Source organism: Megalobrama amblycephala, linkage group LG17 (genome assembly GCF_018812025.1).
Source record: "Megalobrama amblycephala isolate DHTTF-2021 linkage group LG17, ASM1881202v1, whole genome shotgun sequence".
NCBI lineage: Eukaryota > Metazoa > Chordata > Actinopteri > Cypriniformes > Xenocyprididae > Megalobrama > Megalobrama amblycephala.
Window position 1 is genome coordinate 22671293 of NC_063060.1, and position 19193 is coordinate 22690485.

At 40.2% G+C, this 19193-nt stretch overlaps 1 protein-coding gene across 1 annotated transcript in view; it reads right to left on the minus strand.

The window, feature by feature from the left end:
* fgf12a (fibroblast growth factor 12a) overlaps nucleotides 1–19193 on the minus strand; it is a 311326-nt gene that overhangs the window by 14353 nt on the left and 277780 nt on the right. The window contains exon 3 of the mRNA XM_048164785.1: nucleotides 5995–6193. Within this exon, the coding sequence (XP_048020742.1) occupies nucleotides 5995–6193 (199 nt within the window). The remainder of the gene's footprint in view (nucleotides 1–5994; nucleotides 6194–19193) is intronic.

The following is a 19193-nucleotide window of genomic DNA, read 5'->3' on the forward strand; positions in this document are numbered from 1 at the left end:
ATGGCTCGGGACATCCGCAGTTTTGTTTTGGCTTGCTTGGTTTGTGCCACTGGTAAGACGTCCAACCGCCCTCCAGATGGGTTACTCCAACCGCTGTCTGTCCCTTTGAGACCCTGGTCCCACATCGCTCTAGATTTTGTCATCGCCCTCCCACCCTCCCAGGGGTACACGGTCGACTCATTTCATTCCCTTGACCAAATTGCCCTCTGCCAAGGAGACAGCGGTTACTGTCGTAGACCACATCTTTCGGTTACATGGCCTCCCGGTAGATGTGGTGTCCGACAGGGGTCCCCAGTTTGTGTCCAAATTTTGGCAGGAGTTTTGTAGACTGCTGGGCGCGACGGCTAGTCTTTCCTCTGGGTTCCATCCCCAGACCAATGGACAGACCGAGAGAGCCAACCAAGATTTAGAGTGTATGTTGCGATGTTTGGCGTCCAAGAATCCTTCCTCCTGGAGCCAACAACTCTCTATGATTGAGTACGCACACAATTCGTTACCAGTGTCTTCTACGGGCCTCTCTCCGTTCGAATGCAGTTTAGGTTACCAGCCACCTGTGTTTCCCAGCCTGGAATCCGAAGTCGCGGTCCCCTCTGCTCACGCCTTTGTCCAGAGGTGCCACCGCACTTGGAACAGAGCCCGCGAAACTCTGTTGCAAGTGAGGGCGCGCACCAAGGCTAAGACTGATCGCCACCGGTCAAAGCCTCCCGTATACGTCGTGGGTCAAAAAGTGTGGCTTTCTACCAAGAACATTCCGCTCCGTTCCGTTGCCAATAAGTTAGCTCCCAAATTCATTGGCCCGTTTCCTGTCACTAAAATTATTAGCCCAGTGGCAGTCCGACTCAAATTGCCTCCGGCGTACAGGAGGATTCATCCCGCCTTCCATGTTTCCAAAATTAAGCCTGTTTTTCACTCACATCTTAATCCGCCTACTCCGGTTCCCCCACCGCCGTGGCTCGTAGACGGGGAACCAACCTATTCGGTTAATCGCATTCTGGACTCGAGGTGGAGGGGACGCGGATTCCAGTACTTGGTGGACTGGGAAGGTTACGGTCCGGAGGAGAGAAGTTGGGTTCCTGCTAGAGACATTCTGGATCACTCCCTTATCGATGATTACAATCGACAGGTAAGGAGTTCTGGGAACGCCGTGAGGCGTTCCTAGGAGAGGGGGTACTGTCACGGTTCATGAATCCGCTGTCTCATTCTGGTGGCTGTGTGATGGTGTGGGTGTGTCACCTGATTGTTTTGTGTGGGCGTCGCCGCTGATTGTTGATCAGCGGCAGCTGTGAGCAATTACCATCTGCCTATATAACGCCTTGTCTTTCGTCTCTTGTTTGTCAGATCGTTGTGCGGTGTCCGCGTGTTGTTTCCTGTGTTGCTTGTTGTGTGTTTCCCTGGACTGGACTTTGATTCATTGCTTCCTGGTTTTCGTGTTCTCATTGGATTACTCTCTGGACTTCACTCACGGATTACTTCACGGACACTGCTCTTCGGTCACCACTCATCACGGATCTTCACCGCCCATCGACGTCCCTGTGTTACCACTCTCCTGCTGACTGTTATATGTTCTTTGTGTATGTTGTATCTGACTACCTTCGGTGTGAAGCTCTATTAAAGAGATTTAACTTGCATCTGCATCCTCCCTTCATTCTGTGACAGTTATTGCTGGTGTTTGACCTCTTTTCGACTATGATTGTTTTAATAAAGCTGCACATGGATCCTATCAAGTCTAACTCCTTGTTACAGTTGACAGAACCAGGCCAATATGGTCATACTTCCTGGTTCTAGTAAGAACTCTAGCTGTTGCGTTTTGGACCAGCTGTAGTTTGTTTAACAGGCGAGCGGAACAACCACGCAGTACAGTGTTACAGTAATCTAGCCTTGAGGTCATGAACGCATGAACTAACTGTTCCGCATTTGTCATTGAGAGCATATGTCGTAGTTTAGATATATTTTTAAGATGGAAAAATGTTGTTTTACAGATGTTAGAATACAGATGTTTTACAGATGTTAGAAATATGGCTTTCAAATAAAAGATTGGTATCAAAGAGCACACCCAGGTTCCTAACTGATGACGAAGACTTAACAGAGCAGCCATCAAGTGTTAGACAGTATTCTAGGTTATTATATGCAGAGGTTTTTGGTCCAATAATTAGAATCTTTTTTTTCTGAATTTAGTAGTAAGAAATTACTGGTCACCCAATTTTTTTATGTCAGCTATGCATTCCGTTGATTTTGTGAATTGGTAAGTTTCGTCAGGGCTCGAAGAAATATAGAGCTGAGTATCATCAGCGTAACAGTGAAAACTAACGCCATGCTTCCTAATGACATCTCCCAAGGGTAACATGTACAGAGTGAAAAGCAACTGTCCTAGTACTGATCCTTGTGGTACTCCATATTGAACTTGTGATCGATATGACATCTCTTTGTTTACTACTACAAACTGATAACGTTCAGATAAGTAAGATTTGAACCATGCCAATGCAGTTCCATTAATGCCAACATAATTTTCGGTCTGCTAAACATTTAAATTCAAGACAGGCTTGCTGGGCTTTATTTTTTGGACATTTTAATTTTGTATTGTCTTATAGACCGGGTTCAAAGAACAGCAAACCCGATGCTTTATCTCGACAGTTCGTCACCCCTGGCAACATGCCCCCTCCTTATACGATTTTATCTTCAGATCATTTGTTGGGGACTGTTGTCTAGGGTGTCGAGAAACAAGTTAAACAGGCTTTGGCCCAAGTTAAGACTCCTGTGGGTTGCCCAGCCAGTCGGTTATTTGTGTCTGAATCAGTCCGCACCGCTGTCTTGCGGTGGGGACACTCTTCCAAATTCACGTGTCATCCGGGTGTGAGGAGGTCGCTGGCAGCCATCTGTCAGTGTTTTTGGTGGCCTGCTATGATTGAGGAGGTCCGTCGGTTCGTGGGTGCGTGCAAGGTTTGTGATTAAAAAAAAAACATCTAATCAACCTCCCGTTGGTCTGCTTCATCCTCGTCACATCCCTTCCCAACCTTGGTTGCATATTGCCCTGGATTTCATTACTGGTCTTCCTCCCTCCAGTGGCAATACTGCGATCCTTACCATGGTGGATCGCTTTTCTAAAGCAGTTCATTTCATTCCCCTTTCTAAACTGCCTTCTGCAAGGGAGATGGCCTGGGTGGTCATTGACCATGTCTTTTGGATTCATGGTCTTCCGGAGGACGTGGTCTCTAACAGGGGGCACCAGTTCACCTCTCAGTTTTGGAGGGAATTCTGTCGACAGCTGGGTGCTTCTGCCAGTCTGTCTTCAGGATTTCATCCACAGACCAACAGCCAGACTGAGCGCTTTAACCAGGATCTCGAGCGGATACTCTGATGTCTAGCTTCCCATAACCCCTCCTCCTGGAGTCAGCAGCTAACCTGGGCTGAATATGCCCATAACTCCTTGCCGGTGTCTTCGACTGAGCCTCTTTTTTTTTTTGTCTTGGTTATCAACCCCCTTTTATTCGTCCCAGGCTATCGAATCTGCTGTTCCCTCGGTTCAGATATTTACCCAGCGTTGTCACCATACCTGGAGGAGGGCCAAGGAAGCGCTTGTTTGGTCTGAAAGATGCACTAAAAGAGTGGCTGACCGCCGTCGAACTGTGGCTCTGAGATATGTTTGTGGGCAAAGGGTATGGCTCTTTACGAGAGATTTGCCACTTGGCCATACCCTATTGTCAAGGTCATCAGTCTGGTGGTGGTACAGCTTCTTTTGCCTAATTCTTTTCATTGTGTTCACCCTCTTTTTCATGTTTCTCATATTAAACCTGTTTTGTGGTCTTCCTATTCTCCTCCTGTTTCTGCTCCTGTTCCCCCTCCTCCTTGAAGGCGGTTCTGCCTTCATCGTCAGACAGATTCTTAATTCCAGACGCCGTGGAGGGGGTTTTCAATATCTAGTGGACTGGGAGGGATATGGTCCGGAGGAATGATCTTGGGTCCCAGCTCGGGACATACTGGACATTCTGTCTCTCTTCCTGCATGTGTTTTTTGTTTGTTTTTCTTTTGCATGTGCCGGTCGCACACAGCTGATTGGGCTTTGTAATCAATGTGGCCGTGCACGCGCTTACAGCTGTTTCTCATTCTTTTTTGATTTGTGTTCCTATTTTTACCTCTCAGTTTTTCTCTTTCATTGCCAGTGTGTTTTGTCTATTTGACTTCACGTTTATTTCAGTTGTCTCGTGTTTTTATGTTCGTCCAGCTTTCCTATGCCAGTGATTCCTGCTACCTCTGGCTAGTGATTTGCTCTGATGGATTACTTCTATCTGTTCCTGTCTGCGCTTTAACAAGTGTCGAGTGATCGTCTGTCTGGTTCTGAACCTCTGCCTGTTCTTGTGGACTTTGTAAACTGGCCGCCAGCTCAGATTTGTATTTTTCCCTGTTCCTGTCTATGTGAGTTGTCTTACCTGAGGGATGTGCTCATCTGTTTGCCTCCTGACATCTTCTCTGTGATCTAGCCGCCTGTATGGACTTTGATCTTTTGCTGGGACACTGATTGACTGTTATTACTCAAATTTTGAGTCGCATTTCTGCATTTTTGTCTTTTTCCTTGAGATCCCTGACATAGTCAACATGAAATTAAAGTTGACCATATTTGCTTGCTTTATATATGCTGTTGGTATTGTTGTATGCGATTAATCAGTGCATGTTATTTCAAATAAAAATGGTTTGTCTTGTTGTGTAACTTGAAGTGATTTTTCTTTCTGGCATTTTATTATAGTCCTCTAATTTTTCTGCCAATTGTGTCGAACCATCTGGTTCCATTCTGATATATAACACCCACTTTTCACAATCTAGAAAATTCCCTGATGAATACATAAGCCGTACTTACTCCCAAAGTGTCAAAAACTGAAACAAGGTGAAGCGCCTTTAGCAACACTATTATTATGCTAAAAGTTTGTCAACACAGGCATCACAATATTGACAAACTAGTAACTCCATTGCTTTCAATGACAAACCTTTGTCATCAATACACAGACACAGAATTTACAAATATTACAAAAAAAGATTGCTTTATGAGAGGAACAGACCCAAAAATTATCATTTAGATTTAAATGTATTAATTTAGCAGATGCTTTTACCCAAAGTGCCTTCCAGTTGAGAAATACAAGAAAAACAAGAAGGTATCTTAAGAAACCAATAAACATGAGAAGTGCCAGTAATAATAAAAATTTAAGTCATCATTCAAGGTAGTACAAGCTAGAACAGGGTCAACCGTCTTCATCCGCTGTAACACTCAAAACACAACATATTCACAAATTGCCACCCGAAGAAGCATTATGTCAGCTTTAATTGTGAAATGCCATTGGCTCTCGTGTGTCTTTTGTCTTGTTTTTACTCTGTTCCTTACATAAAGATATTATATGGCTTCAGAAAACTCTTGGCTTCAGAATGCAACATGAACTGTTTGTGAATTATATACTGTTTTTTAGTCAATTTTTGCAGTAATACCTGTGACTGTACTTGTATCTGCCTATTACATGTTTTATATTGCTGAGAAATGGTTAGGTAAGGTAAGGGTGTGGTAGATGCTTAAAAAAAAAAAAAAAAAAAAAAAAAAAAATATATATATATATATATATATATATATATATAAATATATATAAATATATTTGATATATATAAATATATATATAAAAAAAGTATAAATATATCAAAATCATTTCTACTTTTACAAATGCATGCAAAGAATTAAATGCATTTTGATCCGACGATCAGTAGCAATCAGGAATGGAGTTCGTAGTTTGTCAATATAGCGATGCCTATTAGCATCTTTATAGTACCTTTTTGTTTTTGTAACCTTGGGAGTGAGAATTTATTAAAACCAAGTCCCTCCCTATATACAATACACATACAGTATATAATGTATTTTATCTTATTATTTTTTTATTTGGTCACTTTTTAATATTTCTTTTTTTCCTAAATTATATGAAAGGGTTCTTGAATGCTGGAAACACACTTTTGCAAAAACACTACCTTCAATGGGTCTTGGTACAAAGTGTGAGGAGGGCTTAGTTTTCTTTACTCGATTCCCTTTCATGACCTGACCCTCCTTGGTGAGGCCCAGGAACCAGGCTCGACCCGACTCCTGTTGACGGTACATGGTGGATGAGTAGATAACGTAGTAGTTTTCAAACACAGACTCCTTGAATTTACACTCAGGTGTGAACATCTCCTGGGGATGAAAACAAAAACAACAACACGTGAATGAACTCATCCCTTGATGGGTGGGTAAAGGAGAAAAAGAGAGGTCAAACAGTCCTTTCAGGGAGTCCCCAGGGAGGCTGCAGGTGTTGTAATGTGGCTTGAAGGACTATGAAAAGTGCGTGTTTGTGTGAAAGTGCCTTTATATGTGTGTGTAAAAAATCTGTGAGGGTTAGAGAGAGGCAGCAGGAGTTAGCATCTCTTATCTAGGTCAGGTGACATGCTGTCATGCAGCAGACGCTACCTTGCTAGGACGTAAATGTGGCTTGGAGAACTCTAGCCAAAACTAATGAACTTAAAACCATCACCTAACCACAATGCACCTGTCCACAAGAGGACTGTACTTTTTGATGCAGTTTGACCTAAAGAGAAGGTAAAACTGCCACACAGTTTGACCTTCTGTGCCACACATATTTTTTTCTAGTTATACATATTTTATTAATTTATAAATACACAATAATAAAATAATTTCAGCATGCCACACCACTAACTGAAAATCAGGTTCAGGTTTCATTTGAAAAAAAAAAAAAAAAAAAAAAAAAAAAAAAAAAAAAAAATAATAATAATAAAACAAAGAAGAGAAAAAAAAAAAAAAACAGAAAATAATGGGTAATGAATAGTGTTTATTCTGCTGGCACACCATATCAGAGAGGCAATGTAACACTTAGAATAGAGAACAAATTAGAATCCTTTAATTCAAACGTCAACAGAACCATTAAAAGAGGAATGAGTTCTTGAAATAAGGCCTGACACAGTTCTTTTTTACATATTATTTACACATTATGTCCACTACATGTGTTAAAAAAAAAAAAAAAAAAAAAAAAAAACATTTCAGGTGCCAAGGGGTCAATGGTGGCTGTTTAGAATGGCCCCTTTAGCAGCCACTGTTAGATGTTATAATTGTACCATCTGGTTTCAAAGAATATCTTTGACAATTGACAGCCATTCTAGTATTTTGCTCATTTTTTTGCAAGAAACATTTAAATGTCAAATAATTCATAATTTTTATAGTGGATGTTTTACCAGTGGTTAATATTTTGGAGGGAAGTACAATCATGATTCCCTGTCTGCTGCATTTGACACAATAGCTCTGGGGTTTCCCATACAATGATGTAACTCACTGCTTAACCATCACAGTATGATGCATTATAGAAATTAACTAGAAAGTCACGATTGTTTCCTGAAACCATAGTAACATGGTTCCCCCTACAACATTTAAACCATGTTGGCTCATCAATATATGATTGTTGTTAATGATCCCATGTGTAGGCATGGAGTAATGATTTAGCTAATTAATCGATTTAAGATCACAATTACTGTCCGATTATAGATTTATATGAACCGTAGAATGCCGTTAATTTTATAAATCATCTTAACATGCAGTATGTAATACACTTTGTTAGCATACACTTTACTCCCACATTCAATCAGGAGCTTTCTCCACAATGTAAATAATCATAGATGCTGCTGTAAAAAAAACATGCTTATCTGAGGACCACTTCACTATTTTTCTGACCCATTGTTTTGCTTTTTTGATGTTTGACTCATCACACTTTCCCGCCTGATCTATGTCAGTCCACATATCATACTAACAAGAAACTATGCTTCTAACCACAGGTCGAGAGCTATAGTTCCAACCACTCAAGTTTGTTACTCAAGTCACCCAACCATGCTGTTTGCGAATGTTCGTTGAAACTATGGTTTTGGGAAACATCAAATTGTTGAATTATGTTGGTCACAAATCCATTGTTGTTGCAATCATATAGTCACTTTGTAATCCTTTACGTTCATTGTAGTCTTAAAATTCTGGCCAGTTGATAATACCTAGAATATCTAGATCCTTTTCCTACACACTCTGTCATTTTAAATCTAGAATAAAGACCCAGCTCTGTAACGTGGCATACATATAACACAAAATCACTTTTCCATAATTCAAATCGCTTAAAGTATTGTTAGGCTAAATAAAAGGGGTCAACTGTGTACAGGAGCACTTCCCATAACATCCGCCTTGTTACTTGTACATCTATGCTAATATTAGTCTGCCTGTCTGTCTCTTTCTTATTCCACGGTTATGTAATCAGCTGGATATAGTCTGTTTCCAGAAAAGATGGTAGACCTGTATCTAGACACAACCACAACACAGCACTGGATGTCAGCGGAGACAAATCCCTTGTGATGACCTCATCGACTAGACAGATCCTCAGCAAAGGCCTCAGGAACCAGACAAGTCCTCCTCCTTCCTGCTGGCATGATGTATCTCACTCTTCAAGCAGAAGGAACTAGATGAAATATTCTGAATGATATCACTTCACAATCTGACTTGAGATGCAGCATGGAATCATAATCACACCATGTTTGTTCGTTTGGCCCCCAGAACTGGCCCCCAGAGTGTCTTTTCCATTTGTGTCACCTGATGGAGTTTGGGTTCCTTGCCACTTTACCTTTGGCTTGCTTAATATTCAGCAATATTATTGATTTTACCGCAGTGACACTAGTGGATGAAAACTGAGTTAGAGCTGGAGGGTGGCATCACTGTTTTCTCCAGAGCTGCCTAATAGCTGAATTGAACTCATTTCAAAATTGATTAATTTTACACAGTAATTGAACTGAACTGAATCATCACTGAACTGATTTCAATTGAACAATGACTCTATTGTCTTTTTTAGAGCTGCTTTACACCAGAATTGAATTCTGTTTGCATAATTAATCATAACTTTCCTGTTTATTACTGTAAAGCTGCTTTGAGACAGTCTGTATTGTATAAAGTGCTGTATAAATGAAAGTCAAGACTTGACTTGACATAGTTGGCTAACAATACTTGTGGGAAATGCACCCCAGGATAGTATGATGCATTTGGAAGGGTTTGGGACTGTGCATGTTTTTTGGTGTCATCAGGTGATTGTCTCAATAAGTTTTGTAGTTCCATGAGCAAAAATTACATATTTCAAACAATTCACCAACTGCCATTGAGATTAAAGGGAATGCTCTCCAGATATTATAGACCACACCTTTGTTAGAACTCAGGCCATCAAAGACCAACTGTGCAAAAAAGCTGACATCTTAAAGTAGAACGAAGCAGCAGCCAGTTAAATTGAGTGAGAATGGGGGAAAAATATATATATATACCCTGAATACATGAATTGGGAGCACTGCAGATGTATGTGTAATATGCATGTGTAATATAAAAAAGGCCCTATGAGAAAGGCAAAAAGACCTGACACGGGTAAAAGAACATAAAGAAAGATGGATTTGTGTGAGTCTGGATTAGCTCTGCTGCTTAAACTATATGAATTCTTTATTCTTGAGTTTCGTCTGACAGGTCATTACTATTCAAAGGATAAGGTCGACAGGGCAACGTCTAGACAGCTGCCTCATTCACATTGGGAGCCTAGAAAGGACACAGTTCCATCTCAGTGAGTGAAGGAAAAGTAGAGGACAGCATTATATATCCACATAACAAGATGTATGAGTGTTATTTATCCAAAATCCAGGATAAAGAAGATAAAGTCTGGTCTGAACGGCATTTGTCTAGAAGTAAAAGAAAACAAGAAGCTGTTTACCAGCTTAGAACATGCAGGCTTTGTTGTAAAAGGTGAACTTTCATTAATTGCTTTATATGTTTCTTTGAGGAAAAGCATTCATTTTAACATTTAATGATTATAACTCTCTGTAGTATGAAGGAGCCAGTTTAATTAATCTAAAACCTTACATCTTTTCATCAGTGTTCATCTGCACAGATTGCAATCAGTCATCCAGCTAATATCATTAAAGTTTTTTTGTTGTTGTTGTTGTTGTTGTTGTTGTTGTTTTACCAGGTGACTGGTACAGGCTAATGGAAATGCATTCAGTAAATCCATAAGATGAAACCTCTCTGACCAGGCACAACATACAATTAAATGATTGCATACAATTTCATCAGATTGCACCACACTTACTGTTGATGGGTCTTATGTATGGGGGTAAATTGATGCCAAAACCATTGAAAATGGACAGACTAAAATTCACAAATAGATATTACAACTTGTAAACACAAAACACAATCTACAAATAGATAAAAAATCCGCAAACAAAGTCCTCATGATCCGCAAATGTAAAACAAGATCTACAAATAGATACAAAGTCCTCAAACAAACTCTTTGTGATCCACAAATATAAAGCATGATCTACAAAAAGATTAAAAATCCACAAATAAACAAATCCTGATTCACAAATAGAAATCAGTGACTTGTACTTGAAAACCAGAATTTGAATGAATGTAAAGTGACTTGTTTGCAGGTGAAGATCATGTTCTGTTTGTAGATTGTGTCACATTTGTTTTCATAATTCTGACACTATTGTTTTGCTGTTGTGACAAAATAATGCCATAATCATTGAAAATGAAGAGACTATGAGTCAAAAATGCATATTACAATTTGTAAACACAAAACAAGATCTACAAATAAATTTAAAATCTGCAAATGTAAAACACAATCTGTAAATAGATTCCAAATCTGCAAACAAACTCCTCATGATCCGCAAATGTAAAACAAAATCTACAAATAGATAAAAAATCCACAAACAGACTCTTCATGATTCACAAATAGAAATCAGTGACTTGTACTTGACAACCAGAATTTGAATGAATGCAAAGTGATTTGTCTGCACATGAGGGTCATTTTTTTATTTGTAGATTGTGTTGCATTTGTTTTCAGAATTTTGGCACAGCTGTTTCGCTGTTTTTTCCATTAAAAAATCTACAAATGCCCTCCTCACAATTTGCAAACAAACACGGTCTAACTTGTATTTTCAAACCACTGTAAAAAGACATTCGTACACATTCTGTGCAAAGCTCAGCATGCAAGTGTTGAATCTGTGTTTGCAGATCACAGGGCATTCACAGATCCCTTTGCCCACGTCTACAGATCTTTTTGGCACTATCTTTCAGCAGAGTGTGTGACTACGATCCACACGTGTAGTCAGCCAATCAGGGGTATTGCTTCAATGTGATATCACGCCCCCTCAATAAGCCCTTTTCAAAATAAGAGCTGACACTTCTCTGATGTGTAGGCTGGACTCACTGCCATTTACCGTTGCCGGTGTCACAGCGCTGACAGGCGGACAGAGCCTGGGCAGCGCTGCAGTAGGAGTAAAATCTTTAATACGTGGAAGGCGGAGCTGCCTCGGGACCTGCCACGGTTATACGCGCCTGCCTCGGGACCTGCCACGGTCATGCGCGCCTGCCTCGGGACCTGCCACGGATATATGATGCATATATGATATATGATGCATATATGATATATGCCGATTGATGAATGCGTGCAAACAGTGCAATCCTGCTCTTATGTACCTATTTATCATCTTAACTTAATATTTTATTCGCTTGTATTGCCCATAATAGAGCGCGTCTCGTGGCTCCTACTCGCGTCGCGCCTGCCTCAAGATCTCTCACTGTTTACAGGTACCAGACACTCTGATTGACACATGAGAGCAAACGGATACATAAATAAGAGCAGGATTGCACAATTTGTCATCTTAACTTATATTTTATTCGCTCTTATTGCCCATATGGAGCGCGTCTCTTAGCTCCTACTCGCGTTGCGCCTGCCACAGCTTAGCGTCGCGTCTGCCTCAAGTTCTCTCACTGTTTACAGCTACCAGACACCCAGGACTGATGCAGGAGAGCACAGAACAAAACATGTCACAGCCAAGGTGAGTAAATTGAACAGGTAAAATCACATTGTGGTCTGTGAAATATTGTTTAAGGATCTTTTTAAGTACTAGTGTACTTAAAAAGATAGTACTACTGTACTTTTTACAGTCTTTATAAAACATTTCTTTAAATGTTTGTGTCATTCAACAACACTGAAACAGCATTAGTTTTTATTTTTATTTATTTATTGTAATATGGGCTCAGACACCTTAAGCAGAGAAAAAAATGTAAAAAAAATATGATTGTAAAAAATGGGCTAAACATTGTGGCATTAAGGCAAACTCAAAAGGTTATGCTGTACAAAATAAGTAACTATATTAGTTCTGCAAAGTGACTTTTTAGACTGTATTATTCAACAAATTTGATAAAGATTGCAACAGAGGGGATCATTGATAGAATTAAAAGAGTCACACAGATTGACATGACAGAATTAAGTAATACATCCTACATTTTGGAAGTACTTATTCCTGAGGTAAATTTTTGGATAATTTTGTTTGCTTAAAAATGCATGGGTGGTGCATACAGAGCAATCAAATTAAATTAAATGGTTGTCCTCTCTTGGTCTTTCAAAGGTAAATTAATCCTATTAATCCTAAAAAAAGACAGAGGGCTTCCACAGGTTCCAGGCACAAACGGCTTTGCAAACAAAGGGACATTTGGGGTAAGTGTGTTAAAATGGCATTTTTAAATTCCCTTCTCCTGATTTTAATATTCAGTCTAGCCTTAAACCCTTAAATAATTATACTCAATTTTACAGAGCATCCACAGATTCTGATCCTGAATGGTTTTGATGACAAAGGGATTCCTCCTGTTGCTGCACCACACATTGTGCTACTGTCTGGACTTTTCTCTGTGCCCCTTCCCTGTTATCTTTATCAAATTTGTTGAATAATACAGTCTAAAAAGTCACTTTGCAGAACTAATATAGTTACTTATTTTGTACAGCATAACCTTTTGAGTTTGCCTTAATGCCACAATGTGTAGCCCATTTTTTACAATCATATTTTTTTACATTTTTTTCTCTGCTTAAGGTGTCTGAGCCCATATTACAATAAATAAATAAAAATAAAAACTAATGCTGTTTCAGTGTTGTTGAATGACACAAATATTTAAAGAAATGTTTTATAAAGACTGTAAAATAAGCGAATAAAATATTAAGTTAAGATGATAAATAGGTACATAAGAGCAGGATTGCACTGTTTGCACGCATTCATCAATCGGCATATATCATATATGCATCATATATCCGTGGCAGGTCCCGAGGCAGGCGCGTATAACCGTGGCAGGTCCCGAGGCAGGCGCGCATGACCGTGGCAGGTCCCGAGGCAGTCGCGTATAACCGTGGCAGGTCCCGAGGCAGGCGCGCATAACCGTGGCAGGTCCCGAGGCAGGCGCATATAACGGTGGCAGGTCCCGTGGCAGCTCCCCTTCCACGTATTAAAGATTTTACTCCTACTGCAGCGCTGCCCAGGCTCTGTCCGCCTGTCAGCGCTGTGACACCGGCAACGGTAAATGGCAGTGAGCCCAGCCCACACATCAGAGAAGTGTCAGCTCTTATTTTGAAAAGGGCTTATTGAGGGGGCGTGACATCACATTGAAGCAATACCCCTGATTGGCTAACTACACGTGTGGATCGTAGTCACACACTCTGCGGAAAGATAGTGCCAAAAGGATCTGTAGACGTGTGCAGAGGGATCTGTGAATGCCCTGTGATCTGCAAACACAGATTCAACACTTGCATGCTGAGCTTTGCACAGAATGTGTACAAATGTCTTTTTACAGTGGTTTGAAAATACAAGTTAGACCGTGTTTGTTTGCAAATTGTGAGGAGGGCATTTGTAGATTTTTTAATGGAAAAAACAGCGAAACAGCTGTGCCAAAATTCTGAAAACAAATGCAACACAATCTACAAATAAAAAATGACCCTCATGTGCAGACAAATCACTTTGCATTCATTCAAATTCTGGTTGTCAAGTACAAGTCACTGATTTCTATTTGTGAATCATGAAGAGTCTGTTTGTGGATTTTTTATCTATTTGTAGATTGTGTTTTACATTTGCAGATTTTAAATTTATTTGTAGATCTTGTTTTGTGTTTACAAATTGTAATATGCACTTTTCACTCATAGTCTCTTCATTTTCAATGATTATGGCATTATTTTGTCACAACAGCGAAACAATAGTGTCAGAATTATGAAAACAAATGTGACACAATCTACAAACAGAACATGATCTTCACCTGCAAACAAGTCACTTTACATTCATTCAAATTCTGGTTTTCAAGTACAAGTCACTGATTTCTATTTGTGAATCAGGATGTGTTTATTTGTGGATTTTTAATCTTTTTGTAGATCATGCTTTATATTTGTGGATCACAAAGAGTTTGTTTGAGGACTTTGTATCTATTTGGAGATCTTGTTTTACATTTGCGGATCATGAGGACTTTGTTTGCGGATTTTTTATTTGTAGATTGTGTTTTGTGTTTACAAGTTGTAATATCTATTTGTGAATTTTAGTCTGTCCATTTTCAATGGTTTTGGCATCAATTTACCCCCATAAATTTTCCCCCATACCTTATGGGACCAAGTTTACTTAGTGATCTGATCCACTCAATGCTAACAGCAATCAACATTTACAACCATCGTGGCAATCAAACCTCTTCTACTAATGTAAGAGCAGAGAGGCTGATGTTTAGGCTTATATACAGATTATGTGGCAGTATCTGTGTATATGTGTTGTGTCTGAACATAATGTAAATTATGTCCCATTAAAACTAAAATTCCCATTCTTCTGTTGCTCCATTGTCTTCTGAGGGGTGTACTGCAGTAAAATGGCAGAAGAAAATCCAGTAATTCATTGGGCTGCTGAGCGGAAACAATTAGAAAAGCTGATGTGCAATACTGATATGTCAATATACAACATGAACAAGCATTGTGCAGAACAACCTCACTGCTTTATCTGTGAGTACACATTATGTACAGTATTGGTACAAAGATAGAGAAGATTACTGGGTGTTTTTTGTGTGCATGGTGTGCAAGTGGTAAGTTCTTGTATGAATGAGAGCCCACACTGCATGCATACTATGCTTAGTTTTTGTGTTTGCATTGGATGGTGTTTGCATATATTAATTAAAGATACATTCATTTAAAGTACAGAGAGAATTGTGGTTACTGCTGTGTTGTAAAGTAGGTCACAGTGAAAGTGTGATAAATGATGGAGGAGGACTCCTTACTATAACTAGACCCAAACTCCCACACAAGCTAGTGGTTAACACAACAAACCAGTGGCCTTCAGCACGACAAACAAAAAAGCTCTTAGCTCAAATTAGCATATCTTTTTTAATGCACTACATGCCTGCAGCAAATATTGACCACTTGTTGACTGTTTTGTCTATCCAACCTTTTTGTCTATCTAGCAGTAGCCTATTAGTGCCATTTGCATCAAACACAATTGAATTCAACTGGCCAAGCACTGCATGGGTGTTTTCAAACTTGGTCCATTGAGAAGCTGAGGCACCATTACAACTTCTTGGTTCACTTCCAGGCATCTGAGTTTGTTTGTTTTTTTATAGAGGATTCAAGTGTAACAGCGCCTTTAAAAGAAACACCTGTCATCATTTACTCATCTTCATGTTGTTAAAATCTATATGACTTTAATACTTCTTAGATTTAAGGACTTTCAAACTTCAAAAAGGATGTTAAAGCACCATAAATGCATAAATTTAACTTGTGTGCTATTTTCCAAGCCTTTTCAAGCAGTTTGTTTGTGTGAGGAACAGGATGAAATTTAAGTTGTTCACTCATAATCTTCCCTTTCACTGAGGCCCTGTTTACATTTGGTATTAGGATTATGCAAGCTTAGTTTGTCAATTAGATGAAAAGATCTGAAATATATATATATATATATATATATATATATATATATATATATATATATATATAAACGCATTAACTGTTTGCATGGTATAATAAAGGAAAATAAAGTTGTTATAGAGATTTATTTTAGCATAAAATGTGATTTTTACCTACTAGCCTGTTATTCAGTTCATAATTTTTAGCAGACTGGGCGGTCTCTACCTCTGGGTGCTGGGTGATCTGAGGTGTCAGATTTCTGGTGTCGGATCAGATTTCAGCCCTCTGTAGGTTTATGTGAGCTCCCAGTCCCAGACCCTCTCACTCTCCTGAAACCAATGATTTACAGATGGAACCTCAGAGGGCCCTACTGACCAGGGAAATAGGGGTGGTTGAAAACCGAGTACACACTGTGTGAGCTCAGTGGTGGGTTGTTGGAGGGAGTTCTGTGCGTACACGGCCCAGGAGAAGTACAAGCTCCAGCTGTGTTCGTGACTGTGGCAATATGACTTCAGAAAGCGGCAGATCTTCTGTATCTTCTGTTCATTCTGCCTATTTGACTGATGATGGCAACCGGATGATAGGCCCACTGACACACACAGGAGCTGGAAAAAGGCCTTCCATACCCTCAAGATAAACTGGGGACTTTGTTTCGGAAGACGTGGTGAAACAGGGCTTCTACGGTTTCCATGGTGGTAGGGAGTTCCTTCATCGGAATCAGGTGGCATGCTTTAGAGAATCAGTCAACAGCTACTAGAATACAGGTGGGAGAATCTGACTCGGGGAGGTCAGTAATGAAATCAACTCCTAGGTGTGACCAGGGTCAGCGTGGTATGGGCAGTGGGTGAAGTTTCCCTTCCGGTAGGTGGTGAGTTGATGGCACAGGTGGGACAGCCTTAAATATATTTGTTGCATTTTCTGGGTCACATGGGGGCACCAGTCCCGGTTTCAGAGCAGCAAGAGGGTTTTCTGGCTGCCTGGATGCTCTGAGCCTAAGGAGGAATGAACAGAGTCCATGAGGGTCAGACGTAAGGCGGATGGAACATAAATCTTATCCTCAGGTCCTCCCAGCAAAGCGGGCTCTGGCGAGTGGCTTCAGCAATCAGTTCATCCAAGGACCACTGGATAGGGCTGATGATGACGGGTGGAGGGAGTATGTGTTCAGGTATTCCCGTAGTGGTGTCAGGAGCATGTATACGGGACAATGCATTGGCCTTGAGGTCGGTATGTAACGGTGAAGTTAAACCGGGTGAAGACTAATGCCCAAAGGTCTTGTCGTGGGTTGAGGTAGTGTGCCTTGCGGAGGTGCTCAAGATTACGTTGGTAAGGTGACTTCAAGCAGACGTTGTTCTCCCTCTAGCCAGTGCCTCCACTCCTCTGGAGCCAACATTGTCATAGTTTTGGGGACATCCGGGGACAGCTTCATTGAAAAGTAAGCGCACGAATTGAGCTTTGGAGGACTCCCCTGCCACTGGGAAAGCACTGCTCCCTCTCTAGTTGTTAAAGCGTCCACTTCAGTGATGAACGGTAATTCTGGATTTGGGTGGACCAGTGAGGGAGCAGTGATGAAAGTGTTGTAAGATAAACAGAACCTCAGATACTTTGATCTCCTGAGATATGGACAGTACAAACACATACAGCCATTTGTCTTCACACTCCACAGAGTGAAGTTGCGGGAAAGCTTCTTTCCATCCTGTCCTTCCTACACATTTGTTCCTTCTCCCCCACTTCCTTCCCTTTACACATTCTTTCCTTATATAAAGATTATAATGTTCTGTCAATGCAAGTGAATTAACAGTCATGTTTGGTATCATTTAAAATGTCTCAATGTGACTGGTACAATGGTCTCGTCTACATGGAAGTAAACCAAAACATTTTAATAGTTTAGAGATACTTTGGTTGCAATCGTGGGTGTGCCCTTTTCCCAGGGTCCTTCATCCAAACTACCTCCTGTTCCACAACAAGGTGCGAACTCCCTAGGTCTGTGACCCTAATCAATGCAAATTCGGATTGTAAGTCCATGCCACACATGTTTTGTCTTGGTCTGAGTATTTAAAGGGATAATTCACCCAAAAATGAAAATTTGATGTTTATCTGCTTACCCCCAGGGCATCCAAGATGTAGGTGACTTTGTTTCTTCAGTAGAACACAAATGATGATTTTTAACTCCAACCATTGCGGTCTGTCAGTCATATAATGCATGTCAATGGGAATTCCATCTATAAGAGTCAAAAAAACATGCACAGACAAATCCAAATTAAACCCTGCGGCTCATGACGACACATTGATGTCCTAAGACACGAAACAGTATTTATATAATTTTTTACCTCTAATACACTACTATGTCCAACTGCCTCGAGCATCCAGTGTGTGAGGTCTGAATGCACTCTGATGCCGGAAGTGATCACTCGCACTTATTGACATATACACGCGAGAGAACACTTCCAGCATCAGAGCGCATTTTTAGACCTCACCAACCGGATGTTCAAGGCAAAACGATCGTTTCATGTCTTAGGACATCAATGTGTCATCACGAGCCACAGGGTTTAATTTGGATTTGTCTGTGCATGTTTTTTTTTACTCTTATAGATGGAGTTCCCATTGCCATGCATTATACAACTGACAGACCGCAATGATTGGAGTTAAAAATCATCATTTGTGTTCTACTGAAGAAACAAAGTCACCTACATCTTGGATGACCTGGGGGTAAGCAGATAAACATCAAATTTTTATTTTTGGTGGAACTATCCCTTTAAAGAAATGTTGCAAAGGGCTCGTGGCGATTCTGTTGTCAGATCAGCCCATGTCAGGTATACATCTTTTACTCTATTTCTGAGCATTTGATGTTTTGTATTGATCATCTTTGAATTGATTATGTAATTGGCATGATACGTTTACCTGACTAATAAATTGTTACATTTGATTTTATTCTGACTTACTGTGAAATTATTGACTTCAGTAGATTACAATTTATCCATTGTTACCGCAAATCTGCATCAGGTTAGTAATGGACTAAAGTCCAGTTTTGAGTGGTGCACTGGAGCACGCCAACTGAGAATTTAGAGCTCCGACTAAGGCTTGGCATTAGTTCAAGTGTACTAAGACTGTGAAGGCTAATAAAGGGAATTTCCGTTTAGGGCAACAGAATGTTGACTGACCAACCTAAATGGGGTGAGCCTTACCTCTGTTTAATGTAATGGTACTCAAGATAAGTGTACATGGGAAACCATGGCATGACCATACCAAAACTACTATTAGAGAAAGTATTGGTCAGCCTATATCTGGAGTAGTGGTCATGATCTCTGACTAGAGATAATGTTGCTTTAATTCAAGTGTACACAGATCTATGGGGACTAAATAAAATACTCTTAGATTGAGTGAGCATGGGAGCAACCCTATAAATAGTATAGTCAATTACCTCTGTCTTGTGAC